At 56.1% G+C, this 12,397-nt stretch overlaps 2 protein-coding genes across 4 annotated transcripts in view; one reads left to right on the forward strand and one right to left on the reverse strand.

Moving 5' to 3' along the window:
- Positions 1 to 4,017: 4,017 nt before the first annotated feature.
- FTL (ferritin light chain) lies at positions 4,018 to 5,611 on the forward strand. Its single transcript, XM_017500508.2, has 4 exons — positions 4,018 to 4,363; positions 4,524 to 4,670; positions 5,016 to 5,141; positions 5,313 to 5,611. The coding sequence occupies exons 1-4, from the start codon at positions 4,262 to 4,264 to the stop codon at positions 5,463 to 5,465; spliced, it is 528 nt and encodes a 175-aa protein (XP_017355997.1). The 5' UTR covers positions 4,018 to 4,261; the 3' UTR covers positions 5,466 to 5,611.
- Positions 5,612 to 8,571: 2,960 nt separating this feature from the next.
- Positions 8,572 to 12,397, reverse strand: part of GYS1 (glycogen synthase 1) — a 27,617-nt gene continuing 23,791 nt past the window's right edge. For 2 of the 3 annotated variants that reach the window (XM_037728481.1, XM_037728480.1), the window contains 4 exons: positions 11,792 to 11,887; positions 11,401 to 11,564; positions 10,190 to 10,270; positions 8,584 to 10,028 (listed from right to left, as the gene is read on the reverse strand). In XM_037728481.1, the coding sequence (XP_037584409.1) occupies positions 9,705 to 10,028; positions 10,190 to 10,270; positions 11,401 to 11,564; positions 11,792 to 11,887 (665 nt within the window). In that variant the 3' untranslated portion in view covers positions 8,584 to 9,704. Of the gene's footprint in view, positions 10,029 to 10,189; positions 10,271 to 11,400; positions 11,565 to 11,791; positions 11,888 to 12,397 lie in introns of all 3 variants that reach the window. The other variant, XM_017500505.2, reaches the window with a different exon arrangement.

Below are 12,397 nucleotides of genomic sequence, written 5' to 3' on the forward strand. Positions count from 1 at the left end.
TGCCCAGCTAATTTTTTGTATTTTTAGTAGAGACAGGGTTTCACCATTTTGACCAGGATGGTCTTGATCTCTTGACCTCGTGATCCACCTGCCTCGGCCTCCCAAAGTGCTGGGATTACAGGCGTGAGCCACCACGCCCGGCCTGAGCCCACCTCTTTAATGCCCATTCATCTTAGTCCCCTGACCCCAGTCCCGCCTTCTGACCTCCTCCTCCCTCCCTCATCCTCCTGTGCTTGCCCAGGGGCTGCCCCTGGCCGAGTCACTGAAGCGGCTGATGTCCTTCTCTTCAGGATAGCCTCCTCTCCTACTTTGGGACACCCACATGGCAGACAGTGACCATCTTTGTGGCTGGAGTGCTCACCGCCTCACTTACCATCTGGAAGAACATGGGCTGAGGCCCCCAGCTGCCTTGGACTGTTTTTCCTCCATAAATTATGGCATTTTTCGGGGAGGGGTGGGGATTGGGAGACGTGGGCATTTTTCTTACTTTTGTAATTATTGGGGAGGGTGGGGAGGAGTGGTCTGGAGGGGGTAATAAACCTCCTTCGGGACACACTTCAGCATCTGAGTCACTGGGGCTCTGCCCCGCTCCCCGATGCATCAGGAGAACAGGCCTTGCGGGGGCCCCACCTGCCGCCCCACACCAGGCCCATCGTCTGCTCGCCTAGAGATGCCCGTTCCAGCCGCCCGGGCGTGGGGCTCTCTCCATTCCCTTGTCATCTTTTTCTGGGGTGCCCTGAGGTCTGTGGGTCAGGGATGAGTTGGTTCTGGCCCTGCCCTGTAGGGGCCCACAGTCCTGAGGGGAAAGGAGGGTGACTGGTGACACATCTGTTGCAGCCTGGGATGATCTGTGCACAGATGGAGGTGGGCCCAAGCAGGCTGGTAGGTGGGGGGAAGAACAGCACAGCCACCCGGGGACCAGAGCCTGGAGTGCCACACAGGGGACCTCAGGAGGCTGCACCTTTACTGAGCTGGAGAACAGGGGTGGGGGAGGAGGGATGGGTGGACTACAGGAACAGGGAGGGCTCTGGAGCCCGGTGGTGACTTCGCCGGTTGAGGACACCAGGAGGAGAGGGCCCATTGGAGAGGCCCCCCTGAGCTGGGCTGAGGACGGAGAGGGAGGGACCTGGCTGGAAACCGAAAAGGCTGGAGGGCAGGGCCAAGGAGAAGGAACCCGGTCTGGCCCCACAGCTGGGTGGGGCCCCCTGGAGAAGAACAGCGGGAAGAAGGTGCTGCACTCTCAGCGGCCCAGTGAGCTTAGACACAGGCGGAGGGAGGACGAGAGGGTTAGAGGATGTGGGATCTAGAGCTACGGGTCTCTGTCGTCCCCCTCTGGGTCTGTATCCCCTCCCATCCCTGGGTCTCTGTCCCCACTTCTCTCTCTCGGTCTTTGCTTTCTGGGTCTCTGTTCCCACCCCACCTTTGGCCCCCTCTCTCTGGATCCCTCTTACCCCCCCATATCTGTCCCCCTCTCTCTCTGGGTCTCTGTCCCCTTCTTCTCTGAGTCTGTGTCCCCCTCTCCTGGGTCTCTGTACCTCCCCCTCTCTCTCTGGGTCTCTGTCCCCCCCCCCCAGTCTCTGTCCTCCTCTCGGAGTCTCTGTCCCCTTCCTTCTCTGGGTCTCTCTCTCCCTTCCTTCTCTGAGTCTCTGTCCTCCTCTCCTGGGTCTCTGTACCTCCCCCTCTCTCTCTGGGTCTCTGTCCCCACCAGTGTCTGTCCGCCCCATCTCTGTCCCCTCTCTGGGTCTCTTTCCCCTTCCTTCTCTGAGTCTCTGTCCCCCTCACCTGGGTCTCTGTACCTCCCCCTCTCTCTCTGGGTCACTGTCCCCCCCCCCCCAGTCTCTGTCCTCCTCTCGGAGTCTCTGTCCCCTTCCTTCTCTGGGTCTCTCTCTCCCTTCCTTCTCTGAGTCTCTGTCCTCCTCTCCTGGGTCTCTGTACCTCCCCTCTCTCTGGGTCACTGTCCTCAACCCCATCTCTGTCCCCACCCCTGTCTGTCCCCCTCTCTCTCGGCATCTGTCCCCATCTCTCTGGGTCTCTGTCCCCCCCCCGGGTCCCTGCCCCCCCCCAGTCTCTCTCCCCTCTCTCTGGATCTGTCTGTCCCTCCCTGGGTCTGTCCCCCTCTCTGTCTCTGTTCCCCTCCCCCATTCTCTGTCACCCCGCCCCAGGTCTCTGTCCCCCTCTCTCTGAGTCTCTTTCTCTGGGCCTCTGTCTCCCACCCCACAGTCTCCATGGCCTTCAGACCCTGCCTCTCTCAGCTCCTCCTCTCCTTCCACCTATGGGCGCCAAGGCCCCTCTCTGCAGACTGAAGGTCTCTGGGCTGAGGTATGATATTTGGTGAATGAGTAACTCGGGCTCCACAGTCAACACCGGTGCTTTGGGCAGCTGCCCCTCCTCCATGGACTCTCCCCAGTGACCCCAAGTTGGGAAAAGGAGGAGCAGAGGGTCAATGAGTGGACACTGAGCCACCTCCCAGAGCGAGGAGACAATATGGCCACAGGCTGGATCCCAGGGAAAAAAACAGGACAGGAACCAAAAAGACACAGAGACAAAGCACGCAGCTGGCTTCCTTGGGGGAGGGGGCCCGGCTTGGATCTGAGCCAGGCCTAGTCCTGAGAGTCCCACCAAAAAAGTTGGGTAGTGCCAAGGGGATGAGGTCAGCCAGTGGCCCCACCCCCATGCGTCCCCCTCGGAGCCCCTTTCCGCGCTGAGCTCACCATGACTCAGCAGCCCAGCAGCCGCTGCCTGCAACAAGGACCCCAGATAGTGGCCTGGCCGGGCATCTGCAGATCCCCTTGGTCAGGGGCTGTCCCGCTGGGGCTGCTTGGAGCGGCTCTCGGAAGGGCAGGACCTGACCTCACACCCGACACCCCAGTGGCTTCAGCTCCCTGCCCAGTGCACCGGCTTCCTCCATCAGGGCGCTTAAGTAGGGTCAAGGTTTGCGCCAACTGTCTCCCAGAAATCAACATGGACCAGGCCCACTTAAAAAATCCGCAGCAGCGGACGACAGATATCTCGTGCATCGGTCCACAACTCAGGGCTTCTCTTGGTGGGCCTGAAGGAGCACATGTCAGCCAAGACACTGGGGCAACTTCAGAGACCGTTTTACGGCCAAGGAGAATTCTCACAGTCTGTGGGTTGCCTTCAAAATAGCCCCCAGGAAATGCAGTCCCAGAGACACTGCAAAGCTCGAAAGAGACATTGCATTCCTCCCCGTGTCCACTCCCAGAAAAGCACTGGGCCCCTGAAAGAGCTCCAAGGTATCCCCAAAAGCCCAGCCAATCTTGGGAGGGTCCAGAGGGCTGTCCAGCGTTCCAGAAGTCACCCCACCTGGTACAATGCTCCTCCCGGGCTTCCTGCACTGGGTGAACCCCACGGCTCCAGAACAACTGCCCTTTCCAGGCTGCAGAGCAACCCAAGGACCTAAAGATCTCTTCTGGGAGGGATCCAAAAAAATACAGACTTTGCATCGTGAACTCTCAGCTCCGTAAACCCCAGAGCTACAGTCCCCCCAACCCTCCGTCTCCCAGAAATCCCCAGGGGTTCGCCTACAGCCTTTCAAACTTCCCAAGGATCCCGAGACCCCCTTATCTCGCAGCGCAAACCTAGGGCAACTAGAGGCCCTCTCTGCACCTCTGGGGTGCCCCTCCCCCGACTCAAGGTTCCAGAAAAAATCCATGCCCTCGGAAACCCCAGAATCTGACTGACTTTCCCGAGACACCCCCAGGACCCCAGGCTTATCAGTTCACAGGGCTCTTAATGCTCCCATAAAACTCTCGCTCCCAGAGGGACCCCCTCCCCAGCCCATGAAACCCTCCACTTCCCTGAAACAGCCCCAGGGCCCCCAACCCCCATCCCCCATTTCACAACAGCCTCAGGTTACAGGCGCGTGACTTCCCCTTGCTTCGGGTAGGGGGGCTGAGACTCCTTTCTGCTCCGGATTGGTCAGGCACAGCCTTCGGTCCCGCCTCCTGACACCGCAGATTGGCCGATCGCCCGCCCCGAGCGCCCCGCCTCCGAGGGCCCGCGCACTATAAAGGGAGCCGCCCTCGCCACGTCCCATAGCAGTTCGGCGGTCCCGCGGATCTGTGTCTTGCTTCAACAGTGTTTGGACGGAACAGATCCCGGGGACTCTTTCTTCTAGCCTCCGGCTGCCCTCCAATTTCCCCTCCAGTTGCAACATCCGGGACCATCTTCTCGGTTATCTCCTGCTTCTGGGAACCTGCTAACACCGTTTCTGTGGTTAGCTCCTTTTTGCCGACCAACCATGAGCTCCCAGATTCGTCAGAATTATTCCACCGACGTGGAGGCAGCCGTCAACCACCTGGTCAATGTGTACCTGCAGGCCTCCTACACCTACCTCTCTCTGGTGAGTCCCCGGGACGCCCCTGGCCCTAATTTCCTCCAACTGCTCACCTCCGGCCCTCGGCGCACGCGCCTGCTCTCTTTGTCCGATCGGGTAAACAGAGGGCGGAGTTCCCCCGGCCTCGCCTCCCGCTAACCACTGTTCCCTCCATCTCTTCCCGCAGGGCTACTATTTCGACCGCGATGATGTAGCTCTGGAAGGCGTGAGCCACTTCTTCCGCGAAATGGCCGAGGAGAAGCGCGAGGGCTATGAGCGTCTCCTGAAGATGCAAAACCAGCGTGGCGGCCGCGCTCTCTTTCAGGACATCAAGGTAACTAGCTTGAGGGTAATGGACTACATCTCCCCGCAGGCCGTGCGCGCGAGGCGCCTTGGCTTGTGGGCTTAGGTGTCGCGTGGGCTTCTGGGAGATTGAGTTCGGTTTTGTAAGAGCTCTTACAGCTGGAAATGGTGTCTCACGTTGTGCAGTGCCCCCAAGACGCGGCAGTCCACACCACTGCGTGGTCTTCTATAGGTGTAGTTGTAAAAGATAGGACGGAGTGCAGAGTGATAAATACAAGGGTCACATGTCCTTGTGATCCCCAACGACTCTTGGGAAATGTCGCTTTGGTTCTTTGTGCCGGGTGTGTGTATTCTGAGCCCTTTCTCTCCTGTATAGAAGCCGGCTCAAGATGAGTGGGGTAAAACGCTGGACGCCATGGAAGCTGCCATGGCCCTGGAGAAAAATGTGAACCAGGCTCTTTTGGATCTTCATGCCCTGGGTTCTGCCCGCACGGACCCCCATGTAAGTACCCCTTGCATCCATGGCTACCCAACCATACCCTCAAGCCTTGCCTCCCTTTGGGCAGATTTCCTTCAGAGCCACATTTCACACCTGCCACATTTCAATCTGCAACTGGGAGCTCTCCCTCTTTTCCAGGGATTGGGTTTCTAATTTCTTCCTCTTCTCTCTCAGCTCTGTGACTTCCTGGAGAGTCACTTCCTAGATGAGGAAGTGAAAATCATCAAGAAGATGGGGGACCACTTGACCAACCTCCGCAGGCTGGCCGGCCCACAGGCTGGGCTGGGCGAGTATCTCTTTGAAAGGCTCACTCTCAAGCACGACTAAAGAGCCTACTGAGCCCAGTCACTTATGAAGGGCCTTTGCAAAATAACAGGGCTTCTGCCTAAGCCTCTCCCTCCAGCCACTAGGCAGCTTTCTAACTACGCTTACAAGCCTTGGACCAAATGGAAATAAAGCTATTTGAAGCAGCTAGTGGTTTTGTGTGTGATGTGGTGGTGCAGAAGATGAGGTGGGATCTGTTCTCATAAAGCTTCTGGCTGGATTGGGATAGCAGCGAAAAAGGCGTTGGCCGCATCTCTTGTTTTCTTATCGGTTCTAAGAAGAGCTATCTGTGGGTTATGTTGAGCCCGAGGGTTCTCTGCTTGCCTGGCTGTTAACTGTCCCTCCCAGATCGTAGAGATAGAATTCAGTGAGTTGAATTAAGACTCAGGTTGGTCCTTGGAAACAGATCTGTTAGGTCTCAGTAGCCAGAAACAGCCCTATTTAATGGGTGATGGTGAGGCCAGGCAGCATGCCAATCTCTTAAATATTGTGTGCCATGGCCGGATGTGGTGGCTCACACCTGTGATCCCAGTACTTTAGGAGGCTAAGGTGGGTGGATCATCTGAGGCCAGGAGTTGAAGACCAGCCTGGCCAATGTGGTGAAACCCTGTCTCTGCTAAAAATACCAAAAAAAAAAAAAAAAAAAAAAATTGAGGTGGTAGGTACCTGTAATCCCAGCTACTTGGGAGGCTGAGGTGCAAGAATCACTTGAACCCCGGGGGCAGAGGTTGGCAGTGAGCCAAGATCATGCCATGACACTCCAGCCTGGGCGACAGAGAGAGACTCTGTCTCAAAGAAAATTTTGTCTTGCCTCACGGAGGTCTTTGCAGCAAGCTGAGATCACGGTGCTGCGCTTCAGCCTGGGCAACAGAGAGACTGTCTCAAAAAAAAAATGTGCCTCAATTCTGAGAGGCAGTTGGCATTATCAGGCCCTTTACACAGGCTGCTGCTATGTAACCTGTGTGGCAACCCAGAGGCCCACTCAGGTCTTTGCTCCAAAGCTCGGAGGTGACGGCCCATGCTGCAGTAATCCCCATGTCAGGCTCACAGAGAGGAACTGGCGAGTGAAGCTGAGCGGCCAGGAACACGTGATGCCCAAAAAATGTTGGACAAGGGGTTTAGAGTTTAGGGTTCACATCGCATAGAAATGGGATGTGAAACTTTCGGCTGGGTTCTCCAAATGGGAACTGAAGAAGCTTAAAACGGGCTTTAAAAAGCACCTGCTGAGTCCAAGCTGCAAAACTGCTGTGTCAGCCCTGACCTCTCCCCTTCTCTTCCCCTGGGGCTGGGGCAGGGTGGTTCAAGCCTGTAATCCCAGTACTGGTCAGGAGGATCACTTGAGCCCAGGAGTTTGAGATCAGCCTCGGCAACACAGGGAGACCCCTATTCTTTAGAAAAAAATTTAACCAGGTGTGGTGGCACGTACCTATAGTCCCTGCTACTTGGGAGGCTGAGGCGGGAGGATCACTTGAGCCTGGGAGGTTGAGGCTACAGTGAGCCATGATTGCTCCACTGCACTCCACTCTGGGATACAGAGGGAGATCCTGTGTCAAAAAAAGACGTGGTGGGTTGCGGTGGTTCACACCTGTAGTCCCAGCACTTTGGGAGGCCAAGGTAGGCAGATCACTTGAGGTCAGTAGTTTTGAGACCAGCCTGGCCAACACGGTAAAACCCCACCTATACTAAAAATACAAAAATTAGCTGGCTGTGGTGGCAGGCACCTGTAATCCCAGCTACTCAGGAGGCTGAGGCAGGAGAATCATTTGAACCCGGGAGGTGGAGGTTGCAGTGAGCCAAGATCGGTCCACTGCACTGCAGCCTGGCGACAGAGTAAGACTGTCTCAAAAACAAAAGTGGCTCTGGACACCTGTTGTTTTGCCTGCTCAGGACCATGCGTCTCCTGTCATCACACACTGGTGACCATTCGTGACTTGGGGGGGAAGGTTGGCAGGAGTGCTTCTGTGTAAATCCAAAGAGTCAGCCCTCTAATTGCCTGAGCAGTGATTAGCTGAGACACACACATGGCCTAGTGAAGACCAGAATAAAAGGGAAAAGACTTTTCCCAAAATAGAACCATCCAGAGGATGATGACACAGACCAGAATCCTAGAAACATGCTTTAAGCCAGTACTGTCCATCTGTGATGTCAGATAGGGTAGCCAAGAACCACATGTGGCCACTGAACACCTACATATGGCTAGTGCCACCAAGGAACTACATTTAATTTAAATAGCTACACAGGCCAGAAGCGGTGGCTCACACGTGTAATCCCAGCACTTTGGGAGGCGGAGGCGGGTGGATCGCCTGAGGTGAGGAGTGGGAGACCAACCTGGCCAACATGGTGAAACCTCGTCTTTACTAGAAATACAAAAATTAGCCAGATGTAGTGGTGTGCTCCTATAGTCCCAGCTACTCAGAGGACTGAGGCAGGAGAATCGCTTAAACCCAGGAAGTGGAGGTTACAGTGAGCTGAGATTGCACCACTGCACTCCAGCCTGGGAGAAAGGCAAGAGGCAATCTAAACAAACAAAAACAAAAACCACAAAGCTACACAAGGTTCACAAGCTCATGGCTGGCCTAGAGGTCTTCCTCCCAGTCACACAGCCCCTTTATGTCTTTTTTTTTGAGACAGAGTTTTGCTCTTGTCGCCCAGGCTGGAGTGCCATGGTGTGATCTCGGCTCACTGTAACCTCCGCCTCCCAGTTTCAGGCGATTCTCCTGTGTCAGCCTCCCGAGTAGCTGGGACTACAGGAGCGAACTGCCATGCCCAGCTAATATTTTTGGATTTTTAGTAGAGACGGGGTTTCACCATGTTGACCAGGATGGTCTCGATCTCTTGACCTCGTGATCCACCCGCCTCAGCCTCCCAAAGTGCTGTGATGACAGGCGTGAGCCACTGCACCCGGCCCAAAGATGTCTTAAGCCTAATTTTTGTCACTTGCAAGTCAAGTCCCAAGTAAGCAATCAGAGGTACCTTCCACACATGACACTGGAATTTTAGAACAGCAATCCAAATCTCTAGAATAGGAAGATGAGCTCACACCAGGGACAGGGTGGGGTTGGGGGCACGTCAGAGCCAGGCCCACCAAGTGTTCATGTCCAATCACGCCTGGGATTCTTACATATAGATGTATTTTTTTCATCTCATCTCCGGATACACTCCAATCACACCCCTCCTGCCCTCCCCTCCCAACTGCAGAGCCAAGCGGTGCAGACACAGCACAGCACACGTGAGAGCTCCTCCCTTTCACCAAAGCTGCAGGCCGGGCACAGTCTGGGGATGGAAGAGCTTCAAGGTAAATGTGGGGGTTCTGGAACCCAGTGACCTCAGTTCTGGATCATAAGAAAGGGACCAGTATGCAGCAAAGTGGGAAGGGTCCAGATGTAGAAGGCGGGACCTAGAACCCAGGGGTTTCACAGTGGGCTGAGCAGTTGGGAACAAGCCAGGTTGGGGGCGGGGGACAGACAGCCAGCTCTGTCCCCTGCAGGCACATTCCCTGGAGGGAGATTTTAGATTTAGAAAGGAGGAGTAGGATCTGGTCCAGAAAAGGCCAGAAAGGTAGGAAGGCATCTGGACCAAGACTGTGTGCCCTCCAGAAAGAATGAGCAGCCAATGGGTTTTGCCACCTCTGGCTGGGCCAAAGTGTAGAGGATGACAGGAGCCAGATGGAGGGATCCTCTAGGCAGCTCCAGACAGGCCAGGGAGGCCTAGAACATGAACCCATCCCAGAGCGCAAGTTCTGGAGTTGAGATGGAGGACCATCTGCTCTCCGTTACCTTCAAACTCTGAAAGCACCCTGGCTCTGGACTTGATTCCTCCATGAGCAGGGACACCACGTGGTGTCCAGCACTTGGTGGAGGGTGGCTGCTCTGTATGCTGTAGAATTTGCAAGCCACATGGGGGCCCTAGGAGCCCCAGACCCGAAAGCACCATGCCCGGTTTCCTAAAACCTCTGGCACCACGGCAGAGTAACGGCAGATTCCTGGCCTCTGGGAAGCAGTCCAGGCTCCGGGGACTCCAGGGCGCGGCTTATGCATTCTGGAACCAGAGAAAGGCACGGCTTTGTGGACTCTGGAGTGCAGGAACTTGGAAAGTGGAGCTGGAGGGGCTGGAGTGTTTGGCGGACTGGGTGAGGGGCCTGTGGGACCACGCCCAGTGCGGATCTGGAGCGGGGGGTTAGGAGCAGCGCCCTTCTGCATCCTCTCTGGAGGCAGGACAGGCGGGGAGTGTGGTGGGGTGGACTTAGTTGCGCTCCTCGCCCAGAGAGCTGGTGGGGCTGAGGGGCTCGCTGGGGGTGCTGAGCGAGCTGGAGGTGACCGTGTCCACAGAGTTACGCTTGCTCCCGCTGGTGGAGGAGGCGCAGGAGGCGCGGCGCGGCCACTCTGGTGCACGGATGTTGCGCCGGTCCTTGGCGGCCTCCTCGTCCTCATCATAGCGCTCGCCGTCTTCCTCCAGCGGCCCGTTCCGGGGATCCTCCTCGTCCTCGCTTTGGTGAGGGCTGGAGTGTCGTGACAGCGAGGGCGACGGTGGCACCGAGGCTGGCCGTGGGTAGCGGTACCCCTGGGTCTGCACACAGGGATGTGGGTACAAACCAGAGTGAGCTGAGGACCTCAGTCCCACCCAGGCTTCCAGCCACCTCGAGGCCTTCCCATTCCGGGAGGGACCCCCATCCCACCCAAGCCCAGCCCTTTAGCTTCTGGTTAAGCGGAAATCCAGGGTCCACTCACCGCATCCGCCTCGTTGGGCTCATAGGTGAAGTGCTCTGGAAAGGCCTTGGACAGCGCCATGTGTCGTGCGGACATGTAGTACTAGGGGAAAGGAGGGGATGGGGCAGAGGACGTGAGACCCAGGCCCCACCCCCAGGCAGATGATGGGGGTGGTGAGTCCTGGCCACACCCTTTACGCAGATGAGCACACTGCGGCACCGTTGAGCCTGCTCCTATGCAAATGACCCACCTGGCGCCACCCCCTTATGTAGATAAGTGGAGCTGTGAATAGACAGTTTCTGAGCCACAGTCCTCGGAATAGGGGCCGAATTCTCAAGTCAGGCTCCTCTTTGGCCACACCCTTATGCAAATGAGAACCCCTGATCAGTGTTCTTTTTACATTTCTTTTTTAAGACAGGGTTTTGAGGCTGGGCGCGGTGGCTCAAGCCGGTAATCCCAGCACTTTGGGAGGCCGAGGCGGGTGGATCACGAGGTCAAGAGATCGAGACCATCCTGGTCAACATGGTGAAACCCCGTCTCTACTAAAAATACAAAAAATTAGCTGGGCATGGTGGCGCGTGCCTGTAATCCCAGCTACTCAGGAGGCTGAGGCAGGAGAATTGCCTGAACCCAGGAAGCGGAGGTTGCGGTGAGCCGAGATCGCGCCATTGCACTCCAGCCTGGGTAACAAGAGCGAAACTCCATCTCAAACAAACAAACAAAAAAAGACAGGATTTTGGCCGGGCGCAGTGGCTCACGCTTGTAATCCTAGCACTTTGGGAGGCCGAGGTGGGTGGATCACCTGAGGTCAGGAGTTCAAGACCAGTCTGGCCATTATGGTGCCTCATCTTAAAAAAAAAAGACAGGGTTTTGCTTTGTTACCCAGGATGGAGTGTAGCGGGGTTGATCAAAGCTCAACCTCCGAGGCTCAAGCGACCCTACCATCTCAGCCTCCCCCGGTAGCTGAAACCACAGTCACTCACCACCACGCTCGGCTGATTTTTTAAAAATTTTTAGTAGAAATCACTATGTGGCCCAAGTTGGTCTCTTAACTCCTGAGTTCAAACGATCCTCCCTGCTGGGATTACAGGCATGAGCCACCACTGCGATCAACCTGGTTCATTGCTTAAATAGCAACTGTTACAAATGGGAGGAGAGCCTCCACCCTGCACCAAAGACCCAGAGACAGGAGCGGCTGAGTTGCCAGTAGAGAGTAGGAAGGGTGGTCCTACCCGGCCTAGGTATTTCCAGTCCAGAAGGTCGGAGAGGCGCTCTGTGCGGTTCCGCTGGATGATACGCTGCCGCCGGCTCTGCTGACAGAAGCTGTAGAGGAAGGAGGTGAGCTGCGAGCAGGAATCATCCAGGCTGCGGAACCGCCGGTCCAGAATGTAGATGCCTGTGGAGGCCAGCACCCGGGTTCAGAAAACGTCCTGGGGAGATCTTCATTGTCTCCACGGCTCTGTGGCACCAGGACCCCTCCTCTCCCAGGGGCCCGAGAGCCCACCCCATTTCCTGGTGCCCCCGGGTCCCAAGGGTGCATGCTCCTCCTTCCCAGGATCCAGGGGTCTCAATCCCCTGTTCTCAAGCCCCTCTTCTGGAATCCTCAGGGGCCTGGGCGCTGACCGTAGGCCGAGGGGTCTGCGATGTGTTCCTCCATGAAGCAGCCAAAGCCGGAGAGATTGGTGGAGATACTGGGGATGCCCATCACCGTGCACTCAGCTGCGGGAAGGCGCGAGAGAGACCCACTTAGCTTCCCCCACCTCCTACCGTCTTAATCGCAATAGAAGCCTCCACAGCGCCCTCTACTGGCTCCTGCACCAAGTGTCAGGCGCTGTGCGGAGCGTCGCGGAGCCCCCGCAACCAAGCTGTGCCTTTCCCTATTTCTCAGCGGGGCCGCTAAGAGGCTCGAAAAGATAATTACCTGCTCCAAGAACTCGGGGTGTGGGAAAGTCTATAGTTGGGAGAGAAGGATGCTAATTTATTGGGCAACCCAATGTCCATTTGACTTAACTCTCACAACCTGTAGGATTGGACCAAGGTCCATCATTCTACTTAATTGTCACAACCTCTAAGATACTTTCTGTGCCAGCATTTTGTACAGACTTGGTCTATTTTGATGGGGGATCAGATAAGGCCTCTCATTATTAGTGTCCCTGTGTACAGAGCATCTAGTATGTTTTAATACCTTTAACAACCTTGAGAAATAGTTCAAGGGATGTATTATAATTT

This window comes from Cebus imitator, unplaced genomic scaffold (assembly GCF_001604975.1).
Source record: "Cebus imitator isolate Cc_AM_T3 unplaced genomic scaffold, Cebus_imitator-1.0 Scaffold266, whole genome shotgun sequence".
Classification (NCBI taxonomy): Eukaryota; Metazoa; Chordata; class Mammalia; order Primates; family Cebidae; genus Cebus; species Cebus imitator.

What these genes read in the sequence shown, in the direction of transcription:
- FTL (XM_017500508.2), top strand. Translation starts at nt 4,262, where the DNA reads ATGAGCTCCCAGATTCGTCAGAATTATTCCACCGACGTGGAGGCAGCC. An exon ending in CCTACACCTACCTCTCTCTG is followed by an intron (nt 4,364 to 4,523) that starts GTGAGTCCCCGG and finishes CTCTTCCCGCAG; the next exon opens with GGCTACTATTTCGACCGCGA. An exon ending in CTCTCTTTCAGGACATCAAG is followed by an intron (nt 4,671 to 5,015) that starts GTAACTAGCTTG and finishes TCTCCTGTATAG; the next exon opens with AAGCCGGCTCAAGATGAGTG.